Here is a 22526-nt window from a genome sequence, read left to right on the forward strand (position 1 = left end):
AATCTTCCGGATGTGAACTGAGGTTGTTTGCATCGATTATATTTAAATTTAAGAGCCATTCCATGCCATACCGATATAGTGGTTCTCAGATTTTAGTGAAAATTGGACCAGGACCAGAGAATGGATACCTATTACTCACGAACACACTTTAAAAGTAAATTGGAACGTTATCTCACATTTCAGAAAGGCTTTCGGGTATCGGACCTATATTAATACACGCATATGATTTCATGTGGATAATTAGTGTTTCATGACCAACAAAACATGTTGATTAGTTTTATTTAAAGCTCAAAATATACAAAGAATGTGTGTTCTCTTTTATACAAATCAATATAATACAAGAATTAAATCAGTTTGGTTCGAAATATTGCACTGCTTCCAAATTTCCGGTGTCTAATTAATACGCGAATGCATACTTTTTACAAGAGGAATGTTAACGTTTGCTACTTAACTAGAAATATTTCCCAAAATCAGATTAAAACAATGAAAGGATAAACAGCTGCGCGAGTTTTGGAATAGCCTTATAAATACTTTCAGTACCAGACACCGGAAGAAATTGAGAAAAGCAGCAAATATTCATGACTCGCAGCTCTAACTTTGCTTTCATACTTTCGCGCACATACCGAAAAACCCAGTTTTCTTCATCACTCTGTGAACCCTGCACTTATTTGAACTAAGCAATTAAATAAAAATATCTAGCTACCTATCATTAAAATATCCGTCTAAACTAAAAGGAAACAATACATACAATGCAGGTATGCAAGTAATAAACATGTTTCTTATTTTTCGTGAATACTTTTGCTTGTTTACATTTTCTTTAATTAATGGAGATGTACATGAAATAATTACTTCTGGTTATTAATCTGCTTTGCTTCTCTTGTGATTCACTGCTTTAGATCTCTACGGCTACCGTTTTAGCTATTTTTTTATTATTGCAGTATACAATATTCGGATAATATTCCCGCGTCGTATGTTAATGTGCTTCGTTCAAAGTATTATTGGTTTAGCTTCTATAATAATCAACCGATACTTCGACTATTATTTTTTGTGTTATTTTCGCTTTCTTCAAAATGAAAATACAAGTTCGTTCAAGTGAGCGACTGAAACAAGATAATAAAAAATAAATAATTAAATAATTAACACGATAATAATTAACTGTAGTTGCTTTAGTAGGAAAGGTTTTCGGTAAAATCAAGAGTTGTATCAGAAATACAATATCTTCAGATTAGGTTTTCCTCAGATACTATCTGAATTGTTCGCTATTGGATTGCAGTGACGCGACCTTTTTCAACGCGAGTTCTTCATTGTGATGCATTTCATGTTGCTAAATATTCTAAAGGCGTACGATTGACATTTTGATAAAATATCAAAAGTCGTCTATTCTACGCTAGATGTCTTCGCTATCGGTGTATTTGTTGTATTTGTTGTATGTTTTGGCTGCTAGCCTCATCTCTCACTAGGCTTCAGTAGAAATGAAGACGAAGAAATTCAAAATGAGAAGATGGCACGTAAAAGAAATTGTTAAAAGTTGTTGCGATCATTTTCTAAACTGGCAAGATCTATTAATTTTATTCCCTTTTTCCCATTGGGAAAATCGAAAAAATAACTAAAATTCAATCCGACCGTCTCATGCATTAAGGTAAATAAAATCTGTGGCTATTTAAAAAAAAATCAAACATTAATTATACTATTTTAGTAGTCATTCTTTAAATTATCACGATTTTTTATTTTCATTTTGGCCAAAATTTAAGTAAATGAGAACGGACGAACTGCTGATTATTATGTTTAATTTTATCGTTTATCTGTTATTCGTCAAAATTTTCATAATCAGTACATTACGTTACTTTTAAAACAATGCGCTCACTTTAAAGTTTATAAACGTTCCAGTGACAACTTTTTTGATTTTGATTTTAGTTCTTTGAATCACTTTTAGGCACCTGAAGTTAATATCAGTAATATAACATGCATGTATAAAAAGTAATTGTAATCTGTAAAAAAACGTGTCATTCCTTTCGCACCATCCATCATCGTACTCATCGTTTGTAGACGAAAAATGTTGATTCCAACGTGTCGTTAAAATCATGGCAGTAGATGGAACAACAGCACCTATGCAAGGTCTTCCTGAATCCAGTTCGACAAGGCGTTTAACTCGTGTATCCTGCACTGTGAAAGGCATTTTGTCTTTTCAATCTTATATCTTTCAGAAGACCGATGAGACTATAATGTATGAGTTGTATCCTTCAATATCTATCGACTTAACGATTCGCTCATTGGTATCGTTCGAAGATGGTGTGAACCAAACGGTCGTCTCGGTTGATCACTTCGTACCATCCGAAGCACACCGTCCACAGTGTCGACGCCTCCGTTGGCGCTCTCCAGTCTTTTCTTCTGCTGGTGCTTGTGTACACATATATAACAACACACAATCGATGCTAAAACCACTGCAACGATGGCACCACTTGCTATACTCGCGGTTTCGAGCATCACTCGAGGCCGAGTTGCTGAAATTGGATAAACGCAACATTAAACATTGAAATTTGGATTTTTGACTAAGTGGTAACTCACGTAAGTATGACCCATCCAGGTCTTTGTATTCACACCTAGGACCCATGTACCCATCAGCGCATCTGAAATTTAGAAGGGAAACGATCAGATATGTTCTGTTGAAGAATTTTACAGCACTTACTCGCAATTGTACAATAACGAATCGCCAATCTTGACGGTGAAGCAGGTAGCTTCATTCAGACAGTACCAGGCCGCATAGGCAGGCGGACATTTATACGTATGGAATGTAATATTTGGTCTAGGCGTCGGACTAGGTGGACGAGGTTTAGGTGTTGTCCGACTCGAACAGGCATCTAGAAGTAAAAGCAGAAAAAAAGATAAATCTTCAAACAATATTGGAGTGGACATAATAAATCGTTCAAAAACATCGACCAATAACTCTTCGCGTTTTTCGGTGTTTCCTCGTTCGCTATCACCCCTTTCAATAAGTATAAAGTTGAGACAGGCAGGTAAGCAGCATATGAGCCATAGATGGCTGCATCTTCTTCTTTTTTCTCTATTATACACTGCGTTTCACAACTATAGAACCACTTATTTCTTCTGAGTTTCCAAAGATGTGTAAGAATTCGGTTGAATTGAAGTATATAGTGTAAAATATAACAACTATCTTCATTTAAAAGACTGGCCATTCGAACTTTATTGTTGTGTTCAGGCACGAAACATTTAAAAAACAAAAATTCCAGTGTTTCATAACTATAGAACCAGATCGAAAAACTCTCACTCATTTACATTCTTTGTGTGGACACCGACTGGACAACATCGTTGCTGGACGGGCTGGACGGCGAGGGATCGAGTGCCTTTCTCAAGGCTAGAGACGAATGAACTGCAAAAGCTTAAAGTCTCTATAATACAAGACCTTCCTTCCTTCCTCACTCATTTACAAAATAAACGTCAATTTCACATGAATTACAACAAGTTTCTAATTCGTAGGTCATCTTTAGTTCTCAATCAGTTCAAATAACCCATTCGGGGTGGTTTTGACCAAGCTGTGCCATGTTGTAGTGTGTATCTCGTTCTACGCAGAGGGTACTGCTCGTTTAAGCTCTTCAAATCACTCATACTGCTTGTAATCTGCATCTACTATTCGTACAACCACTTCTCATAAGATCTTCATAGGGGTTCAGATTCTGGGCTGGTCAGCCTGTTTACCAGATCAAAACTCTATCATGATCTTATGAGGAGTGGTTGTACGAATAGTAGATGCAGATTACAAGCAGTATGAGTGATTTGAAGAGCTTAAACGAGCAGTACCCTCTGCGTAGAACGAGATACACACTACAACATGGCACAGCTTGGTCAAAACCACCCCGAATGGGTTATTTGAACTGATTGAGAACTAAAGATGACCTACGAATAAGAAACTTGTTGTAATTCATGTGAAATTGACGTTTATTTTGTAAAGGAGTGAGAGTTTTTCGATCTGGTTCTATAGTTATGAAACACTGGAATTTATGTTTTTTTAATGTTTCGTGCCTGAACACAACAATAAAGTTCAAATGGCCAGTCTTTTAAATGAAGATATTTGTTATATTTTACACTATATACTTCAATTCAACCGAATTCTTACATATCTGTGGAAACTCAGAAGAAATGAGTGGTTCTATAGTTGTGAAACGCAGTGTAGTGACTTTCAACACATTTCGGCTGGTTCGTCACTTTTACTTCCATTTTTGGAAGAATGTCGGGAGTGGGAATCGAACTCATGATCTCTGCGTGAGAGGTATGGATGTTACCACTACGCCAGATCGCCTCCACCATCTTCTTCTTCCTAGATGACACTGATGTTCCTAGAGGAACATCGCCTTAACAATGCTGTATTCTAATTGTCATTTTAAAGTAGTAATTGATTGTGATTCATACGCCAAATATAACACCTCAATTGTATTCAGAGTACTAAGCTTGAGAACACGCGTGTAACAGTGTAAGACGGAAAAACCTTCACTGACCACTGACCAGAACGAGAATCGAGCCCGAAAAAGCGTGTATCGAAAAGAGAACACGGAATCTCATTTCTTCAATATGCGATTGATAATTGACCAGTGGCGTTCGACCGGTTGGAGCTGAGGGCAGTTCGGTGAGTCTTTTTACACGAACATATTTTTACTCAAATGTCTTCCGAAACCGTAATGTGCCGACACCAAATCCGGTCAGAAGTGAGTTGGGAAGAATAGCTTCAACAGAGGCAATATTTGTATAATCGCATATCATATGTACGAATACAGTATTTATAATGATTACACAAGATTTTCCTGGTTTTGCATTGTTAGATGGAGACAGAAGAATGATATTCATTTTCAAAAAGATGCAACCACTTATTTTTGTTTATTAATCTATTGGTAACGAATTCCATTCACATTCATTACACACTAGAACATGGGTATCTGCAAAGGGAAAGAGAAAAATTGCTAGATTTTTAGCTTCATCGTAGTCAATGTGTTCTGAATTCTCTGAAAAATTCTTCAAAATATGACCAGAAGAAGGGTCCTAGACGAAAAAACGATCGAAAGCGTCATATTGTCAGTAAGGCATCATATACTATAATGAACTGCTTACAAACTCGAACTGAACATAAGTTGGATCCTCAGTTTAGACGCGACGAAACCAGCCAAAAGCAGGGTGGCCACTAAATTTCAGTTATTGAATTCCCGCATTTTCCCGCATGATTTCACGAAAATCCCGACTCTTAAAAATGAAAATTTAATAATATTGTATTGTGATTCTCAGCAACACATTTTAGGTTGATGTAGGGTTCAGGAGATACGAATCTCACCTCTACTTACTCAGAATTCAAAAAGTTTCATTTATTAGGATAACTGACCAGAGCTTCATTGATCGCATCCTAACATATTTCGAGCATGTCGCGGGTACCCTCTATGATCAGTTCCTGAGTTTAATCAAAAATCCGTAATGCGATTCTTCAATGCAATCGAAATTCTACAATTAATTCAATATAAGTCGAATTAAATAATTAAGTTACTTGAACCAAACCTCATCCGCATGGCTGATAAATCAAAGTTAACAAAAATTGAGCAATCATGTTTATGTCATTCAGTAAGATATGTGAATTTGTTCAGGTTTTTATTTAAAGTGATGATACGCACGTATCATTAACTATCGCAAATAAAATTACGCAAAAACCCTGTCTTGTAAAAATAACTCTGGAAAAAAATGCTTAGCGGGAATAGGAGCATATGAGATGAGATGATGTAAATGACATGAAGTAGCACGTTTTTAATGACTTTGAATTTGACTCCTTTTTCTTTAAAATACGTTCAATTTTTACTCCAGAGCCTTGATTTATTTTGAGCACGTGTTTCGAACCGTATACTGGATCTACATTTCACCTATCAACTATTATTTTTTCAAAGATACAAATGTTTCTATTGAATGTAATAGGAAAGTCATAGGAGATAGGAGAATGTGAATTAACCGTATTATGTTTATGAGGCGTTATTATAAATCCAGTTCAACTTCGAACACTTTTTGAGCATTTTTGTTTTCTCTTCCAAAAAGGCTGCATCTCTTTGGGCGTCAACAATCATCTTCATTTTTTCAGCCTCGATTTTCCTTCGCTTCAAATTAGTCGGTATTAAGTCAGAGGGCACAAAATCGCAAAATTTAAAAAAAATGAGTTATCGATTGCATTAGATTAAGTACTTCGTGAGCTACATCCCACCCTTCATAGTAGACAGTCAGAGCAAACCATGTGCTATTATCCATGGCGAATGTAAAAAAGTCCCACATTATTGACAACGAGGAAGTGGAAGATTTTCTCAACGATTTTTAGGACTTATCTATATCAGGGGACTCTTTGTTCTGCCCATCATCGGATTCTAGTAAGTGTTATGCACTGCAGTGCATTTCGAGTTTATTTACGATTATTCATTGCTGTCGGTAAGCGGTGCTCGCGTGGCCGAGTGATTAGCGTCAAACCTAACATGCCGGGGATTCGGGTTCGATTCCCGTTTTGGTCGGGGGAATTTTTCGACAAAGAAATCTTCTCCGACTTACACTGCGCTAACGCATATTCTAGAGCTTGTCACTCAGAATGCATTTGAGGCGTGTCATTTGGCATAGAAATCTCAACTAAATACTAATAAAAATGACGCAAGTAATACAACGATGAGACGGCGAAGTTTCTCTAGGAACATTGGCACCATTTTAGAAGAATTTGACCAGATATTAGTCTATATATATGCAGACAGAGTGAACCATGTGTCAATCAGTTGTATAATGAATTTAAACAATTTCCAAGCACCAAATTCAAAACAACAAAACTTTTCCTTGAAGCTAATAGGTACTTTGTTGAAATGTTCTTGAACCCGACCAGCTAATATGTCGTAAAAGTTCTTAATGAGCATTTTCATCAATAAAAATTGACACAGAAAATAATATCTTGTATTTTCATTTTTTAACATGTTTTAAGTATTCGAACTTATTGAACACTCTGTCACATAGTCCGGTTTGATTTAACAATCGAAACAAACTTGACAAAAAAAGACGTCTCTCGATTTAATGTATTAAAACACATACAGTAACATTTTAGAGCGCCGAATAAACATTGAGCGAAAAAATCCCGACTTTTTCCCGATGGATTTTGACTCCCGACTTTTCCCGCTTTTTCCGAATGAGTGACCACCCTGCAAAAGGTTGAGTCACTAGTATACAGAAAAAAATCGACGATTTGAAGAGCATAGAACCCCAAATATACTACTAATATACATTATAAAATCAGAAAACAGGTTACATTTCATGAAATAGTTTTAACGTTAACATTAACTATGTCATTTTCTGTGCCACCTACCCTCCCTGTCTATAACGAGTATCTAATATAACTGCGTGACACACTTTGTACCCAACTGTTACTGTGCAAATCAGCCGCGTGTAAATCGCTCGCTCGGAATGCAAATGCAAGGGGAAATGTAAAATATTGCAACATATGCGTCACCTTTGCTTTGGGTGGAGCATTGAATAAAATTTCACTTGTAATTTATTCTACTCTCGCATCAGCCAGTGAACAACCAACAACTACACGTAGAGGTTTTGCCCGACCCGAAATATGAGAGGGTCGATAGTCTGTTATTGACGGAAGGATATTACACCGCAGTGCAATTTTAATCTTTTTTTTTTCGTTCTCAAGACGCGAGGTATATTTAGTGCAGTGCGCGTTGACAGAAACGAAACAAAGCGCGACCTATGACCAGTTTGTGTTTTCTTCACGTGAGGGCATCATAAATCATCCATCTTTAGTTGGTTCTACAAAACCACGCGAATCATTGGTCCACGAATCAGGGCCACCGTCGTGTCTTGGCCACCAACCTGCATTTTTTTTTTCATTAAAAATTCAGCATTCGTATTATAATTAAATATGCGGTATTACAATTAAATATTTGTTATTACAATGAAATTAATCGATTTCTTCAACACGACTCTTGGTTTGTGATTCCATTTCATGTACCATCAAATAAAGCATTTTAAAATTATTCATCCACCTCGCACCGTTTAAAACATGGGTGGTCGTAACATGAATCGCACTTTCGTCTTGGAGTTATTGTAGGATATTCAATTAAAATAATCAAACCAATTTAAAATTAGTTTCAGTCCATGAGATGTTCGATTCCAGTGCTTTATCTCAGAAACAGCTTCTTCAATGATGCTTACAGAATTCCTTTGCATTTTATTCTGAAATTCCTCAAGTGATGTCTTCGATTTTTTTGGATTACAAGAGCCGAGGCTAGACTTCAAGGGGGTATTTTAGTGTAGAGATACGAATTTCTGGGTTTTTTCGAGCTACGTAAAAATAAAACAAAGAATATTTTACCATCCATTATATCATTATTTGTTCATCTATCTTTTAACAATAAAATAAAAATTGAACGGAGAAAAAATATTCATAACTAGAATAGTTAAGATCTGAGTGAGAGGTTATCTGGTTATCTGAAACAAAAGAAAATCGAACAGATTCTGAATCAGTAAAGATGCCGCTATCGCATGAACCTATTTAATTTCTAGACTAAATCTCTGAAACGTCGAAGCCATTCCCAACATTATTCATTAGTTGAAGCGGTGTCACCAAAACCTTCGAAAATCATTCGTCAGGATTCAATTTCCTTACATAAAATTAATAAAATAAACCTCCCACAAACACTGATTGATTAACACAAAACTCGATATTCCTAACCATATGAAAAACAGAGGGTTTTCTTGCAAAAACCAAACTCAAAGCAATACAATCAAAATTATTTGAGCACACGCCTAAATTACTAAATAATTTTACTCATAATAAGCCGTCAAAATTAGCTACGATTATTTTCAGAAAATGAAACAAAATAATATGTACCCCCAAAACTTTGCGATCAGCCATATTGCACAACAAATCAAAACCAAAACGTTCTAAGTGCCCTCCTTATTACTCTTAAATTTCAATGTCACCGTTGAGCCCGAGAGCTATTTTCATCGTCGAAATCCCACTGCTATTTCTGTCCGTTAAATCTAGTCGTATCAGCACGCTCTGATCACTTCGCCCAACATGCCAATATGCGCTTGATTGTTTGCCTCTAGCCTTGAAAAAGACCTGTTAAAAGACCAATCAACGAAGGGCTCTAAGATTGAACCCAGGGTCGTTCGCTTATTAAGTGGATGCGCTTAATAATGTGGCTACGGAAACTCCAGTGAAGTTCTAAGCGGCAAATCAGGCTAAATTCTTTTTTTAGGACTGTAGGACGAACATGCCCTATCGATTTCGCAGTGCAATGTGCGTTTTGCGCAATTAAAACATCTTTTCTCGACTTAACTCACATTTTAGAGATTGGGCATCTTCAGAAAAGTTGTTCAGAATACTGATTCGGAAAATATGACATTTTCATTTGAACTCTTATGTTAGGTTTGGAAAAAAGGAATCCATTATTTTGTGTCAATTTTGTGAAGTTCTCCGTGACATCGCCCAGGAGCTAAAGATCGACCATAAAACATTTGTCAACCATTTGGGCAAAGCTGGATTAACCCCTTCGCGTACATTTCAATTTACAAAAGAGACTCAAGTGAGACTCGATGTTGTACGTGAAAGGGTTAAAAAAGAAGCTCGCCACACCATTTGGCACCAGAAAACATGATGGATCGAATTTCTATCAGCGAAGCCTTGGTCAAACGGAATGGAATTTTCTTAAACGGATGGTGATTGGGGATAATGAATGGGTCACATTCGACAATATTGTGCGAAAACGATTATGGTCAAAGCGTGGTGAAGCAGCTCAAACAGTGACCAAACCAGGCCTAACACCCAGTACCCAGTTTGTGAGTCTTGAAAGGAATAATTTATTATGAATTGGTTCTAGCGATTGACTAGAAACGGCCATAATTGGCCAATAGAAAAAGTGTTGTGTTCCATCAGGCACCGCACGTCTGTAGTGACTCCAGAAACTCCACGAGCTTGGTTGGGAAGTTTTAATGCATCCACCATATAGTCTGGACCTGGCACTAAGCGATTACCACATTTTCCTCGCATTGCAATACTTCCTGAGTGATAATAAACTGAGATCAAGAGAAGATTTTTGAAATCGATTGCTTGAGCTTATCGCCAATAACAGAATTATGAAAGTAAATTATGGTAACAAATTATACAAATAAACGGTACATATTTTGCCCAAAACGGATAATCCGAAATATCTTAAATAAAATGTGAATTTCACGCAAAAATAATATGTTTCTTCTTCCCCAATCTAATACAATTTTTGTTCAGCTCGTATAGTAAAGTGAACTCACTCAAACTTTTTCACAGTGTGACGGTAGCACAATTCTCTTGTTAACGTCGATAACCCGCAACTGAACTTGAGAAATAAATAATTAAAGTTTATCGATGTTTAAATTATTCTTATTCTTGGGTTCGAACCCCAATGTAAAGATTACGAGTTGCGTATGACTAGATTTATATAAACATTTATCTTCCAAATCAAGGACCTTGTTCACACAATTTTGATCACTTCTAACGTATGTACTGAACAATTACAAAATGTACCGTTCAAGAAATCGAAAGGATTATCGAAAGCTATGATGAACACTGTTAAGGGGGGACCCTCGTCTGGAAGGTTGAAAAATATTGAATTTTCGTGAATTTTTCTCGAATGTTAGGAATAAAGCGAAGTATTCGGGTATTTTAGTTATTGTTTAAGGTATATTTGACGATGTATTTTTCATTTCATGAGTGCACGAATAATAATTATTACGCTGTTAACAGCCGATGCGTAGATGCTGTCTGAAAATCGGTATCGGTTCTGAAACAACGCGGTGTCGCAGTACGGATTCCGGTGAATATTCTCAAACTTTAGGACAATACCTAAAGCGTTACATAGGGGTTTTTGAAAATTCGAGAATCTGCCAAAATGGCGGCCATTTTTGTTTTAAATGAGTTATTTTTCATGAAAAATATGCTGATAAAAAATTTCAACCAAATCGGTAGAGTAGATCCTGAGATATCGATACCACCAACTGAAAAAACGTGGTTTCGAGAAAAACTCGTTTAAAAATTCGTACAGCAATCCTTTATCCCTTGATGTGACCTCAGACTTTTGGCTGTAACTTTCCACCCAAATCAAATTTCAGAAAATCTTTTTAGGACAACATTTCTGAGTGCAGAAGCTTCCCAAAAATGCTAGAATAAATTTTATTAACTCGAATATTTATTTATTTATCCAGTCTTCACCAAAAAATTGTCGGTCAGACTAAAATTAAACTATTAATCCTCATACTAAACACCTTTCTAGCCATGTCAAATTCAAACAAGAAATACAATCATTAAAGGATTATTTTGTCCGTATAGAGTACGATGTGCCGCCTGTCGGAAGAAAACAACTTGCCTAGTTGATCTACCCGAAGCGTTGATTCGAAGCTTGCCCAAAAGTTCTGCACAGTCAAGATTGTTGCTTAGAAGGTCGAAAATCAGCAGTCTCTGGAGAAACTCACGTCGTTTTCCCAGTGTCGGTAAATGGATCACTACACAACGTTCTTCATATGAGGTCAGAAGCTGATCGCCGTGCCACGGAAGATGACGAAGAGCATATTGGATGAAACTTTTCTGCACACGTTCCAGGCGAGCGATGTGAACAGCATAGTATGGGGCCCAAACAGTGACACCGTATTCCAATATACTGCGTACAAGGGACACATACAACGCTTTGAGGCAATGTACATCACTAAATGCCTGAATCGATTTTTCGAAATTCCAGACCGGGGTCCCCCCTTTAATCAGACAATCACAGCATTGAGTGATTCGGATCGAGTCGAGGTGATGAAAGTGCCACCCTTCTATCATTTGAGGACGGGAAATAACACCACAAGCTGTTGGACATCCCTGTGATTTATTGCTATACACAGGCCGTCTCGTCTACAATCGGTTTGCCATGCACCTCCTAGCTCAATTCGTAGTATTTAGCAGTTACTACGCCGGACGGCTGCATCGATCCCATTAATTCCGAAGGGCACACTTAAATGGAAATCGGTTCAGAGACGAGACGAATACCTGTGCGGCCACTAAGAATGTAAGGAACGTACAATGTATAAAGAAAAAAACTAACGATTGCACATTAGCATTATTGATTTCTTTTTATTTGAGCATAACGATAAAAGATTGAGGATATAGAGCACGCTTCTAATCAGCCTCGTTTTCGTCTGTGGCGCGTTTGTGGGTTCACTCGAACGAAAATGTTAATCACAGTCAGTCATCGATCTGTAACATCTACGTTTCGTGTTAATTTCAAAGGAAAAATATCCAAACACGAATAGCAGAATGTTTTTTCCTTCAGAATAACACAATCATGTCAGCAGTACGGATATTCCAATTTAATATAGACCACCCAATGATGATGCTATCTTACAGAAGATCATGACATCACCCTTGTACTTGCTTCATTTACGCTTTACACCTCAATATGCGTTAAATATGTCTACGTCGTGCGCCACTTCAAAGGGGTGGTTCATTTTTTTTTCAATGCAGCTAATACATACTATACCAAACAGGAAACTTATCTTATCTTGTCTGGAGGCGTTACAGCTGTTGATGATTGTAATCAATATACGCGACTGTGGAATGTGAACGTGTCTCCTGATAATGGAACAAATCACATGCTTCGGTTAAAGTTACTCAAGAGGATAACATTAATCCCAGCGCAATTCAGAATAGCAGATTTAGTGATTAGTGATCGGAATGAAGGAATTAAATATAGTCATAGAAACTGACATAACAGTAGCAACATTTTCTGTCTCTCATGGGCAACATACGGCACCAAGCATTAAAACAACAGTAATAGTAATGCAAGCCAGTTTCGATCGTTTAGCTCATGAATAAATCATGAGGTTTGTGCCGGCCGGTATGCTACAAAGTCCCTCGAGACGTTACTGCATGGTTGATCAATAAGTCACACAATTTCCGGACAATGATGTGCTAAGTGTGCGAGGAATCGTTTGGTTCCTCTTCTTATTAATTATCGAGTGGCTGTTGGTGGCCCGCGACAGTTGATGTTATTAAAATGTCTATAAAGCGGCTGGCCGTTTCCACATCAATTCTATTCACTTCCATATGATGTTTGTGTAGAACATTTTCTTATTGTCTTGGTCATAAAATTTCCTTCTTCCTTCCGTTTGGTAGATCAAGCAGAAATGAAGTAATACACGAAGCTGATTAGTTTATTTTCAGACATTATTTATGTTGTTTCAGATTCTAGGATAAATTGAACTGCACATTCTAAATTTTGGTAGATTAATTTATCTACACTCAGTAGTTAATCAATTTGAGTAACCACTTAAATCACGATCCATGAGATTTATAGCGTGATATATTGTAAACAAGATATATTTCTAATTCTTCTTATAGATGGCCCTAACGTGACACTAAAACAAATTGGGTCATTTTATTAGTAGGGAAAGTAGGAGATTTATTCCGAACAAGAAGAACTTCCATTGTATTTTTGGAAACTCATTCTTACCAAAACTTAAATACAGATTCTCACGATTCAATTCTTTCTGTTTTCCAATTAAGTCAAATGTTTCAACCTTTCTCATCGTCTGTTCCACATCTGATATAGAACGAAGAGAGAAGAGAGAAGAGAGAAGAGAGAAGAGAGAAGAGAGAAGAGAGAAGAGAGAAGAGAGAAGAGAGAAGAGAGAAGAGAGAAGAGAGAAGAGAGAAGAGAGAAGAGAGAAGAGAGAGAGCAGAGAGAGAGAGAGAGGGCTAAATACTCTTTCCATCACTAGAATTTTACTGTCTATTTAACCCCACCAATACAATCATTTCAATTCACGAATGAATCTTTTTTTTTGGTACATGTCTAACTTACATACCGAAGTATAACAACGAATAAATTAAATCTTGAATTGAACCACTCTAAATGCATTATGTCGAAGTGGCAAAAATACATCCGGAATTGCTTATGATTGTGGTTTAAGGTGGTTCAAATACTACGGAATATCATGTAGGAGGGGTTCTCATAACCAGAAATAAAAATTCGAAAAGTAGCTTTATAAATCAATCGTATATCGTATATATCGTATTATCGTATATAACACGCATTGGCTGAGTTCTATGTGGCAAATTCTACAATACGCATGTAGGGGAACCGCGGGTAAGACGGACAGTGGGAGTATGATGGACAGGTGGTTGATTTGTACAGTTGCATTATGAATTTCAAATTTCTGTTGATGGGAACCTCTTCTACATGCTATTATAGAATATTTAAACCATCCTATGACAATGAATACTGATCAAAAGTGGAATAGAAAAACAAAAAACAAAAATCAAACATGGTTCCGCGTGTGGATGTAATTTTTGCGGCTTCGATATTAAGCATTTTGAGTGGTTTTGCAAAATTGAATTCGCTGATGGTTATATTTCGGTCTGTGAGTTGACAGAGAAACGATATTAGGTATGTACGGAAAACTAAATTCATTCGTAAGTGGTAAATTTGAATTATTGAAATAATTGCACTGATGGGGTTGAAATGGACAGTCACATCCATCATCACATCCATAATAATAATCAATTATTCCTCTCGCGAGCGATAAATTTCTACACTTCGTACATTATCGACCTGTCCATATTCCCCCACTACATGTCCATTATACCCGCATCGATAAAAATGTTCTACTTTTCGGCTTGTTTTAATCTCAGTAAAAAACATGAAAAAACACATTTTATAAAACATTTGGTCAATTATTTCGAAAACCAGTTTATTGAACTGTAAGAAACTGCTTTTAAGTTTTGGAAAAAATAAGTTTCCAAAGATACAATTGAAATTTTCCTTAACATGTCCGTCTTAATTCCATCTCCCCTATCAGTGCAAATCGAAAAAAAAAATCACTTAACGAAAAATCTCCCGGGATAATCGGCAAAAACAGATAGTAATCGCTTGGTAGCAGGCCCGAACTATACAGTTGGTGTGGAACAACCTTCGAAATAAGCTCCCGAAGCTTCTGGTGAATCGTTATAGATATTGTAGTTTGGCGTTAACCTGGTGAAATACAATTCCTCTTTTATTTTTGAGCTTGGATAGTTAATTCTCTGCTAATCTCACTACCGTTTTTAGCGATAATTAATCAATAAATAAAAAAGAATATTGTCATGCATTCTCTAAATGCGCTAAATCCCACGTTTTGATTGGTCCATGGAACCAGCATATAAGTATTGGTCTCACTCTAGTTAATTTCAGTCTCACACAAGCTAGCGAGCAGACAACAGTCTTTCCTAATGCTGATGTCACACTTGATGTTTCAGTTTACTTGATCAATGTAAGATATCGCACATTGTTCAGTTACAGAAAAGAGAAGCGAAACATCGCGTCACAAGCCCCACCGCTATTTGATTCACCTGCCAGCCAGTATACATAAAACTAACTGCTCCGCTGCAAAGCAATTGGTTTTTTTCTTACCATGAAGCAGATGACATCATCAACCAAACAAAAGAACGCAAAAGAGAAGTAGGGTAAAATCAGTAAAATCAGCAGCAACAGGAGTGGTAGTAAAACAGCAACATCAACAGAAACATGCTTCGCTTCTGTAGCAACGTGTTTTATTCCACCGTTTACCAACCAGAGGGAGTGGATTTATAAGTTCTTTTCAGAACATTTTTTCCGTTGTGGACTTGCATTTCAAGCGTCCAGAGAAATATTCCCTCCGGAGAACCGTGTGCCACCCGACGAGAAGCTCTGTTCTCGTGATATCTTTTTAACACATACAGTGATGCAATATTGTTCGAAACTGAGACACCTGAGTTCGAGGCTGAGACGTCGCATAGATTTTCATGCCATCTGGTGGATAGTCTTTCCGTGTAGTTTTGCATCCCACGCACACGTTGACGTCATCTTAGTGCGTTTCCAAAGGTAGATTGAGGTGATTAAGAAATGTGGAATAATAGTGCTGGTGAAACATAACATAATCGTCTCATTCTCGATTCAACGGACATTCTGCTGATTTGTTTCGCTCTGTAAAATGTAAAATATAAAATATTTTTAATATTAAACATCCGAAAGCTCTTTTGGAAGGTCAAACACTAAGAATCACTGAAATTAGCGACGCAGCTTCTCTAGAATTAAACCCTAAAGTCTGAAAGCGATTCATTCTAGAGTAAGCATAACTATAACATTATCTTTTTTGAGAAAACACATATACAGGGTGTTTGGTAGCTGACCCTGAATCTTTCAAGATGTCATACACAAAACATTTGATGAAAAAAAAAATTAAGAGGGTGGTGTTCAGGATAAGACCGCATCGTTATCGCAGGACTACAGAACAGCAACGGAAAATGAAAATCAAATTGGTTGTCCACACTTTGCGATTGAACTGCGTTGCCGACTAGTGCCAGATTTTCTCCTTCCCACTCAGATATCCACCACACGCTATTAACACATTTTCTCATATATTTCGCTTTGGTTTGGATCGATCCTAAGCACATGCAACAGTAATGCTTCCCACTGGGATTTGAAAGCACACTTCCTCGAGAGGTACGCTATATTTGAATAAGTACATGTGTATGTCCTGGAATACGGATATTACCAGAAATGCGCTCTCATATCCACATCACGAAGAGGGCGCTCCGCTTTCCGCAAGAGCAGATCGCTTGCCACACCATGTTCTTTTTGGCAAACTTGGATAGTTTCTGCTTGCGAATCTCCTCCGGAACGCTGAATTTGTCCTCTGCGGAGAAGAACAACAGGCCCGGCAGCTGACGAAAGTCCGCTTTGACGTAGGTTTCGTCGTCCATTATCAGGCAATGCGGCTTCGTCAGCATTTCGGTGTACAGCTTCCGGGCTCGCGTCTTCCCCACGGTTAGGAGCCTTCTGAACCTTGTATGTACGCAGGCCCACCCGCTGCTTGGTTCGCTGGACGAATGAACTTGACATATTCAGCTTATTGGCGACATCCCAGACCGAACTTCTCGGATCACGTCTAAACTGCTTAACTACGCGCTTATGATCTTTTTCACCCATTTTTGCCGTTCTTCACCTTCCGGTCGATGGTTAGGTTCTCGAAGTATCGTTTTATTACTCTGCTGACCGTGGATTGGACGATTCCCAGCATCTTACCGATGTCCCGATGTGACAACTCCGGATTCTCGAAATGAGTGCGCAGGATTAATTCACGACGCTCTTTTTCGTTCGACGACATTTTTCCAAATTTACGAAAAACTGACAGTGAAGCATGGCCAACGTGATCTATACACTCTTATCTGATTATAAGCGAAAGCTGAAGATATAATTCCTAAAAATTAAATTTCTACAGCGTTTTTTCCGTGATGCAATTTAATGTGACACACCCTTTAATCATGCTAAGCGTCTCACCACTAAACGTGCCGTTATCGGTGACATAATCAATCAAAACTTCGCCTTGATTCAATGCAGTGATAGGCGTGGGTAAGAAAGTAATGTGACACCTTCAACATCGACCGCTAACGTCCACTCGGCAATGATTTCGTACTTTGGGCAAATTATTTTACGCTTATTCTGTTTTATGAGCATTTTTACTGCAGGTACCTTCTTCATCGTTGAACACTTTGATAGCGGGCTCCTCTTCTTCGAGGCTTGCAATTTGTTATAAGTGTGTGCGCGTCATGTAACGACAATATTTTAAAATATCTTCCATTCCTTCCACACTTGTATCGAGCTGTGCTTATGTGTATATGTATATGATACCATTATTGAGAATGAATGTTGTCTGCTCGCTAGCTGAATTGAGACTGCTTTCGAATCGCGAATGGCTTACTTATACCGAATAATTTGAAATCGGGCAGAAACGAATGCATTAGTTGTCCGTTATTGACGATACAGGTAGGTAAGCACACAAACGGACAGAACAAATGTATGGAAAAGGGGCATGCTTCATACACTGCATTAATTAAAACCGTTTACGGATTCGATAATCGTAATGTATAGTATTCCAAAAAAATATATCGAGTAGATAGGTATATAAATCACACTCTCCATATGACGTTATGAAAACCGACACGGTGCATCATCATTCTTATCCAGCCTCCTAGGACTTGAGAACAAAAATTTGAAAAAAAAACCTGAAACTATGCTGCGGTCTTTCATTCACAACACACTAGCGACACTTTCTGACTTAGACATGGGCAAAACCTCCATGTATGAGCAAGAATAGAATAAAATCACAAATGAAATTTTCGTTTTTACAAAGGCTTCTCCTACACTGCATTTGCATTTCAACTTTTTGTTTTTCCATATTTAGTTCACTCTATCTATACGAAAAATTTCGTTATTCTGATCAGCTTTTTAAATATATGAAAAAATTATTTGGTGCACAAATACGTACCTCTTTATATGCGTTTAAAACATAGCTATTTTTTTCAAAGTATGCTTCGTCGTGTCTATTCTCCCATTCTGGTTGTTTTTCCATTAGAGCTCTGTTCAACCATATTAATTATACTCGGTGCCGTTCACAGGCAGTACGTAGTCCAATTGTGGCATTCGATGCCCTTCATTATTCTAATCAAAATCATTGTCTCTGAATCGTTTAAACCATCTTCCTCGTATGCTCACCGATGAAGCACATTTTTTGCGAGTTTCGACATGCAAACGAAGATTATCAGCTGCACTTGTCTTTGAAAGAGAAATTATGCGAAAAAATTTCTCGCAAATGGCGTTTGCCAAACAAAACAAATGCATCGTTGTAATTGACGACTACATTACGTTACAATTGAATGCCTCTGCCTAGATATAAAAATGATATATCAAGTCATTAAACTATCACATTTGAATGATATATTTTTCCGGCGCATGAAGCCAAAATATTTGGGTCTGTTTCGAATTCAGATGACCATCAACTACTTCCTTTTATGCATCTGCACCACTCTTTTCAATCTATTCTTATGGAAGACACTATTTTGTTTGAGAATTTATGGAATCATGTCATAAATATAACGAACTGTAAATTGGATATAATTCCTTTTCATTTTTGGGAAAAATAATTGTCCTGGCCCGGGCGGACACTGTTATGTATTTCATTGCCAATTCCATTGCGTGGTTTGTTCTGTGCATTATATTATTCCAAAAACATCAACCCACTGAAACAAGCAATAACAAGCATAGCAAACTAGTAGCAATTAGATATAGATTTATCGTCATGACAACATTCATCAATTTTATGTCTCGTCCGGTCATAAAAAGCCTTCAGAATAATATTAAGATATCACCCTACTAGCTCTTCTGTGTTTGGTAGAGAAATTATGTATATTTAAAAACCGTGAGTTCTGAAACATAGTTTTTGACGTTCCTTTATAGTAGAACAAACTTTTTTTTCTTTGTCAAAGATTAATTTTCTAGGTTATTTGGTTGTAAAACAGAAACACTCCAGACAGATTCAAAAATGCATTTTTTTTTGTGTAAATCGTTAAAACCTTTTTTTGTTTAAACTAAAGGAGTGACACAGTTCACGAATACCATTTCAATCAATGAAAGTATGGCAAAAAGTGTCATCAAGCACTTGTTGCCTCAGCGCCATTCGGTATTATCTTTAAATTTTCCGCCTCAACCAGTTATCGGCACTGAACATGTTTAACTTGAACCTGATGTTGAAAACAGTGCGACACACCGAGAAAATGAGGAACGCGTATGGCGTGTGCCAGACGTCCATCGTCTACCTCTGATCCTCTCCAATGAAACCGTAAAGTTTGTGTGTAGTTTATGGCAGCAGAAGCCGGTGCGCACAGTAGAAGTGGCATTCTACACCATTGTGATAGTTTGTTCATCAACCGGCTGTCGCTGTTTCTTGCGGCTGTTTTCGCCTCTTCAGCCTCCCTTCGTCACATATCAAATCGACCGTTTTTCATCCTTACCCCTCACACAGCGGTCTTACACTAAACAAGGATACTCTCCTCTTCTCGCAAGAGTAAGAAAGAGAACCATACGAAGGATCACATCCAGTAGATTTGGTTTTAGTTTTATGGCTTATTCTTACACAAATGGTTGGCTCCCTCTCATGTGGATGTAAGTCTGTTTGGTTGCCAACCAAACGGCATAAGCTTTAGATGCCAGATGTTCACAAGTTATTCTCGGTTTGTTATTCATATTTGATTTTAGCTGTACGGACAACTGTTCCATCCATAGCTGAATATTGAGAGCTGGGAAGAGAGAAAAGTCAGCGCTAGAATAAGCTCAGATGCCAAAATTCAGATATTGAATAGCAGCGATGTGACGCGGCGATTTTTGGTTTGGTTTATTTGGAAATTATATTCACAACTCATTAAATTAGCCTATTGGCATCTTATTGAGGTTTGTTTTGGGTGATCAGACCTTTTTCCCCAAATGCAGGTGGCTTCGGTAAAACAACTCGACCAACTGAGCGTTTGAATGAACAATGCGGCTCTTTTGTTACGGATTATAGAGGCACGTGCTGTTTCTGATGCAAGTTGGCTTCGACCACCTTTCGTTTTCATGCTTCCTTATATATCTCGTGTTGGTACATTGATATCGGTTTATATTTCAGTTGTATTTGTTGTAGGAATAAAGCAGCTGACTGCCTAGCTGCACAACGAGTAGCACCAATAATCAGAAAGGACAACATCGAATTTGTGTATCAAAGGGCATAACATTTGGTCTAGCTTCTAAGTGTTACTTACAAATCACACATTTGAAAAGCGAGTATACCTGCAATGGAAAAGAAAATAGCACGTTATAAAATAATTTCATTGTAAATCCTCACTCACACCAATGTATCTTCATGGCAGCATGAAAATGCGTGACTATTATAATCCGGGTTTTGCGGTTTCGTCTCTCGTCAATGCAATAAATTTATGTTACTTCCATCATGCTTTGTGGCGAGAATTGCACAGTATAGCAAGGGGACAGATTGAAACCTCAAGTGACACCAACAAATCCCAATCCAAAAAAACCAAAACAAATTTCTCAACCATAGTGCTTCAACTGCTTATACGCTCGAAAAATACGAAATATGTTATTTTATTTTTCACATTTATCAGAAATAAACATGAGGTGTGGCTAAAATGAATGCGAATCAATGTGAAACAAAATCGGTTCACTATTTCGGAATGTCTATATTCGATTCGTGAACTGTCCAAATACATCGGCTACTTTCTCAATGTTCATGATGTGTTTTCACTGTACATAGTAGCTATAGTAAGTATCTACTTACATCACATCACGAACACTTTTCGGTAACAATACTTAGCCGATGCGATAATGAACTATTCTATAATCAGTTTTTTCAATTCATTATTCACTTCCAGTGGTCGCTTCTTCGTTTCTGTTTCTATGAAATGATAGAGAAACTCTTTTTGAATCTGTTCCGTCTGTGTGAATGAATGGAAGAGTTTTTTTTCTTCATAAAAATGCAATAAAATGATTAACTTTAATGCTTCAATGCATGTATGTTGCAAAAGGCAGCTGCACAAAACGAAAAAAGCATAGAACTCACGTCTAATTAGGCTTGTAGCGGCTCATATAAAATGTTAATCAAATTTTAATGTAAAGCTCATAATGACAGCATGCAGTCAGCAGTATATGTTGGTTCCAGATACTGAGCTTCACGTGATTGGGAAGCCGTAATTAATTCCATCATCGTCTAGCTTCTATCGGAGTATAGCGAAGCCATGGATAAATTTAATGATTTTACTCAAGAAATGTTAATTGCTTCATACAGAAAGTTTTTTTTATGATTATTTGTAGAAATTGATTTAAAAAAATTCAAGAATACAAATATTTTCAACAATTGTTTACTAATGACACTGTATAATGACTGTCAAAGTGGATGTAGGTGTATCGCGATGCATTCAAACCGGAGTGATTCCCTTTACTACTTTCATAAATCAATTCGAATTATCATACCGCATAGTGGGTAAGCGAGAGGGCAAATAAACGATTAAACGCTACCACCATCACACAGTTTGCATAGTAGAGTGGTATTATCATATTCCTTGCTTTGCATTATTCGCTCGTATCCATTCTTAATTTCATTCATAAATTTGCATCCTGCAGCATTCAATTCATTCATACATACTATTTGCGTGTAACTGTGCCGCTACGGTTAGACAGCCTGCAATATCGTCACAAACCATAGCTACGAGCTTCATCGATTCACATGTATATATGGATAAATACAAGCATGTGAATAATACTTCCTAACATGTAGAGAACGAAAGGTTGCACGGAGATCGCTGATTCCACCCATGCTATAGAACAACTACTGAAATTTTACAAATTGACAGTTTTGGCTAGGTTTTGTGTATGAAAAAAACGGTGTGAATCTCCGAATGCATGACGAAATAATTTTTTGATAGCTGATGTCACCACAGCGTGTCTACTAATTTTACTTCTTGTTTCTCCAACACTCCCGCATCGGCCTTTTTTTCACACTCGTCAGTTCGCCATAGAAATCGAAATCGAAAATGTACATTTTTTGTTTGTCAAACATTTGTTATCTTTTTCTCATACCCATTAACACAAACT

General features: G+C 37.3%; 1 protein-coding gene across 1 annotated transcript in view; it reads right to left on the minus strand.

Moving 5' to 3' along the window:
• Positions 1 to 226: 226 nt before the first annotated feature.
• The window catches only part of LOC129768901 (pro-epidermal growth factor-like), an 83834-nt gene continuing 61534 nt past the window's right edge, over positions 227 to 22526 (minus strand). Inside the window, exons 3-5 of the mRNA XM_055770844.1 lie at positions 2687 to 2858; positions 2566 to 2627; positions 227 to 2501 (exon numbers count right to left, since the gene is read on the minus strand). Coding sequence (XP_055626819.1) covers positions 2248 to 2501; positions 2566 to 2627; positions 2687 to 2858 — 488 coding nt within the window. The 3' untranslated portion in view covers positions 227 to 2247. The remainder of the gene's footprint in view (positions 2502 to 2565; positions 2628 to 2686; positions 2859 to 22526) is intronic.

This window comes from Toxorhynchites rutilus, chromosome 2 (genome assembly GCF_029784135.1).
Source record: "Toxorhynchites rutilus septentrionalis strain SRP chromosome 2, ASM2978413v1, whole genome shotgun sequence".
Classification (NCBI taxonomy): domain Eukaryota; kingdom Metazoa; phylum Arthropoda; class Insecta; order Diptera; family Culicidae; genus Toxorhynchites; species Toxorhynchites rutilus.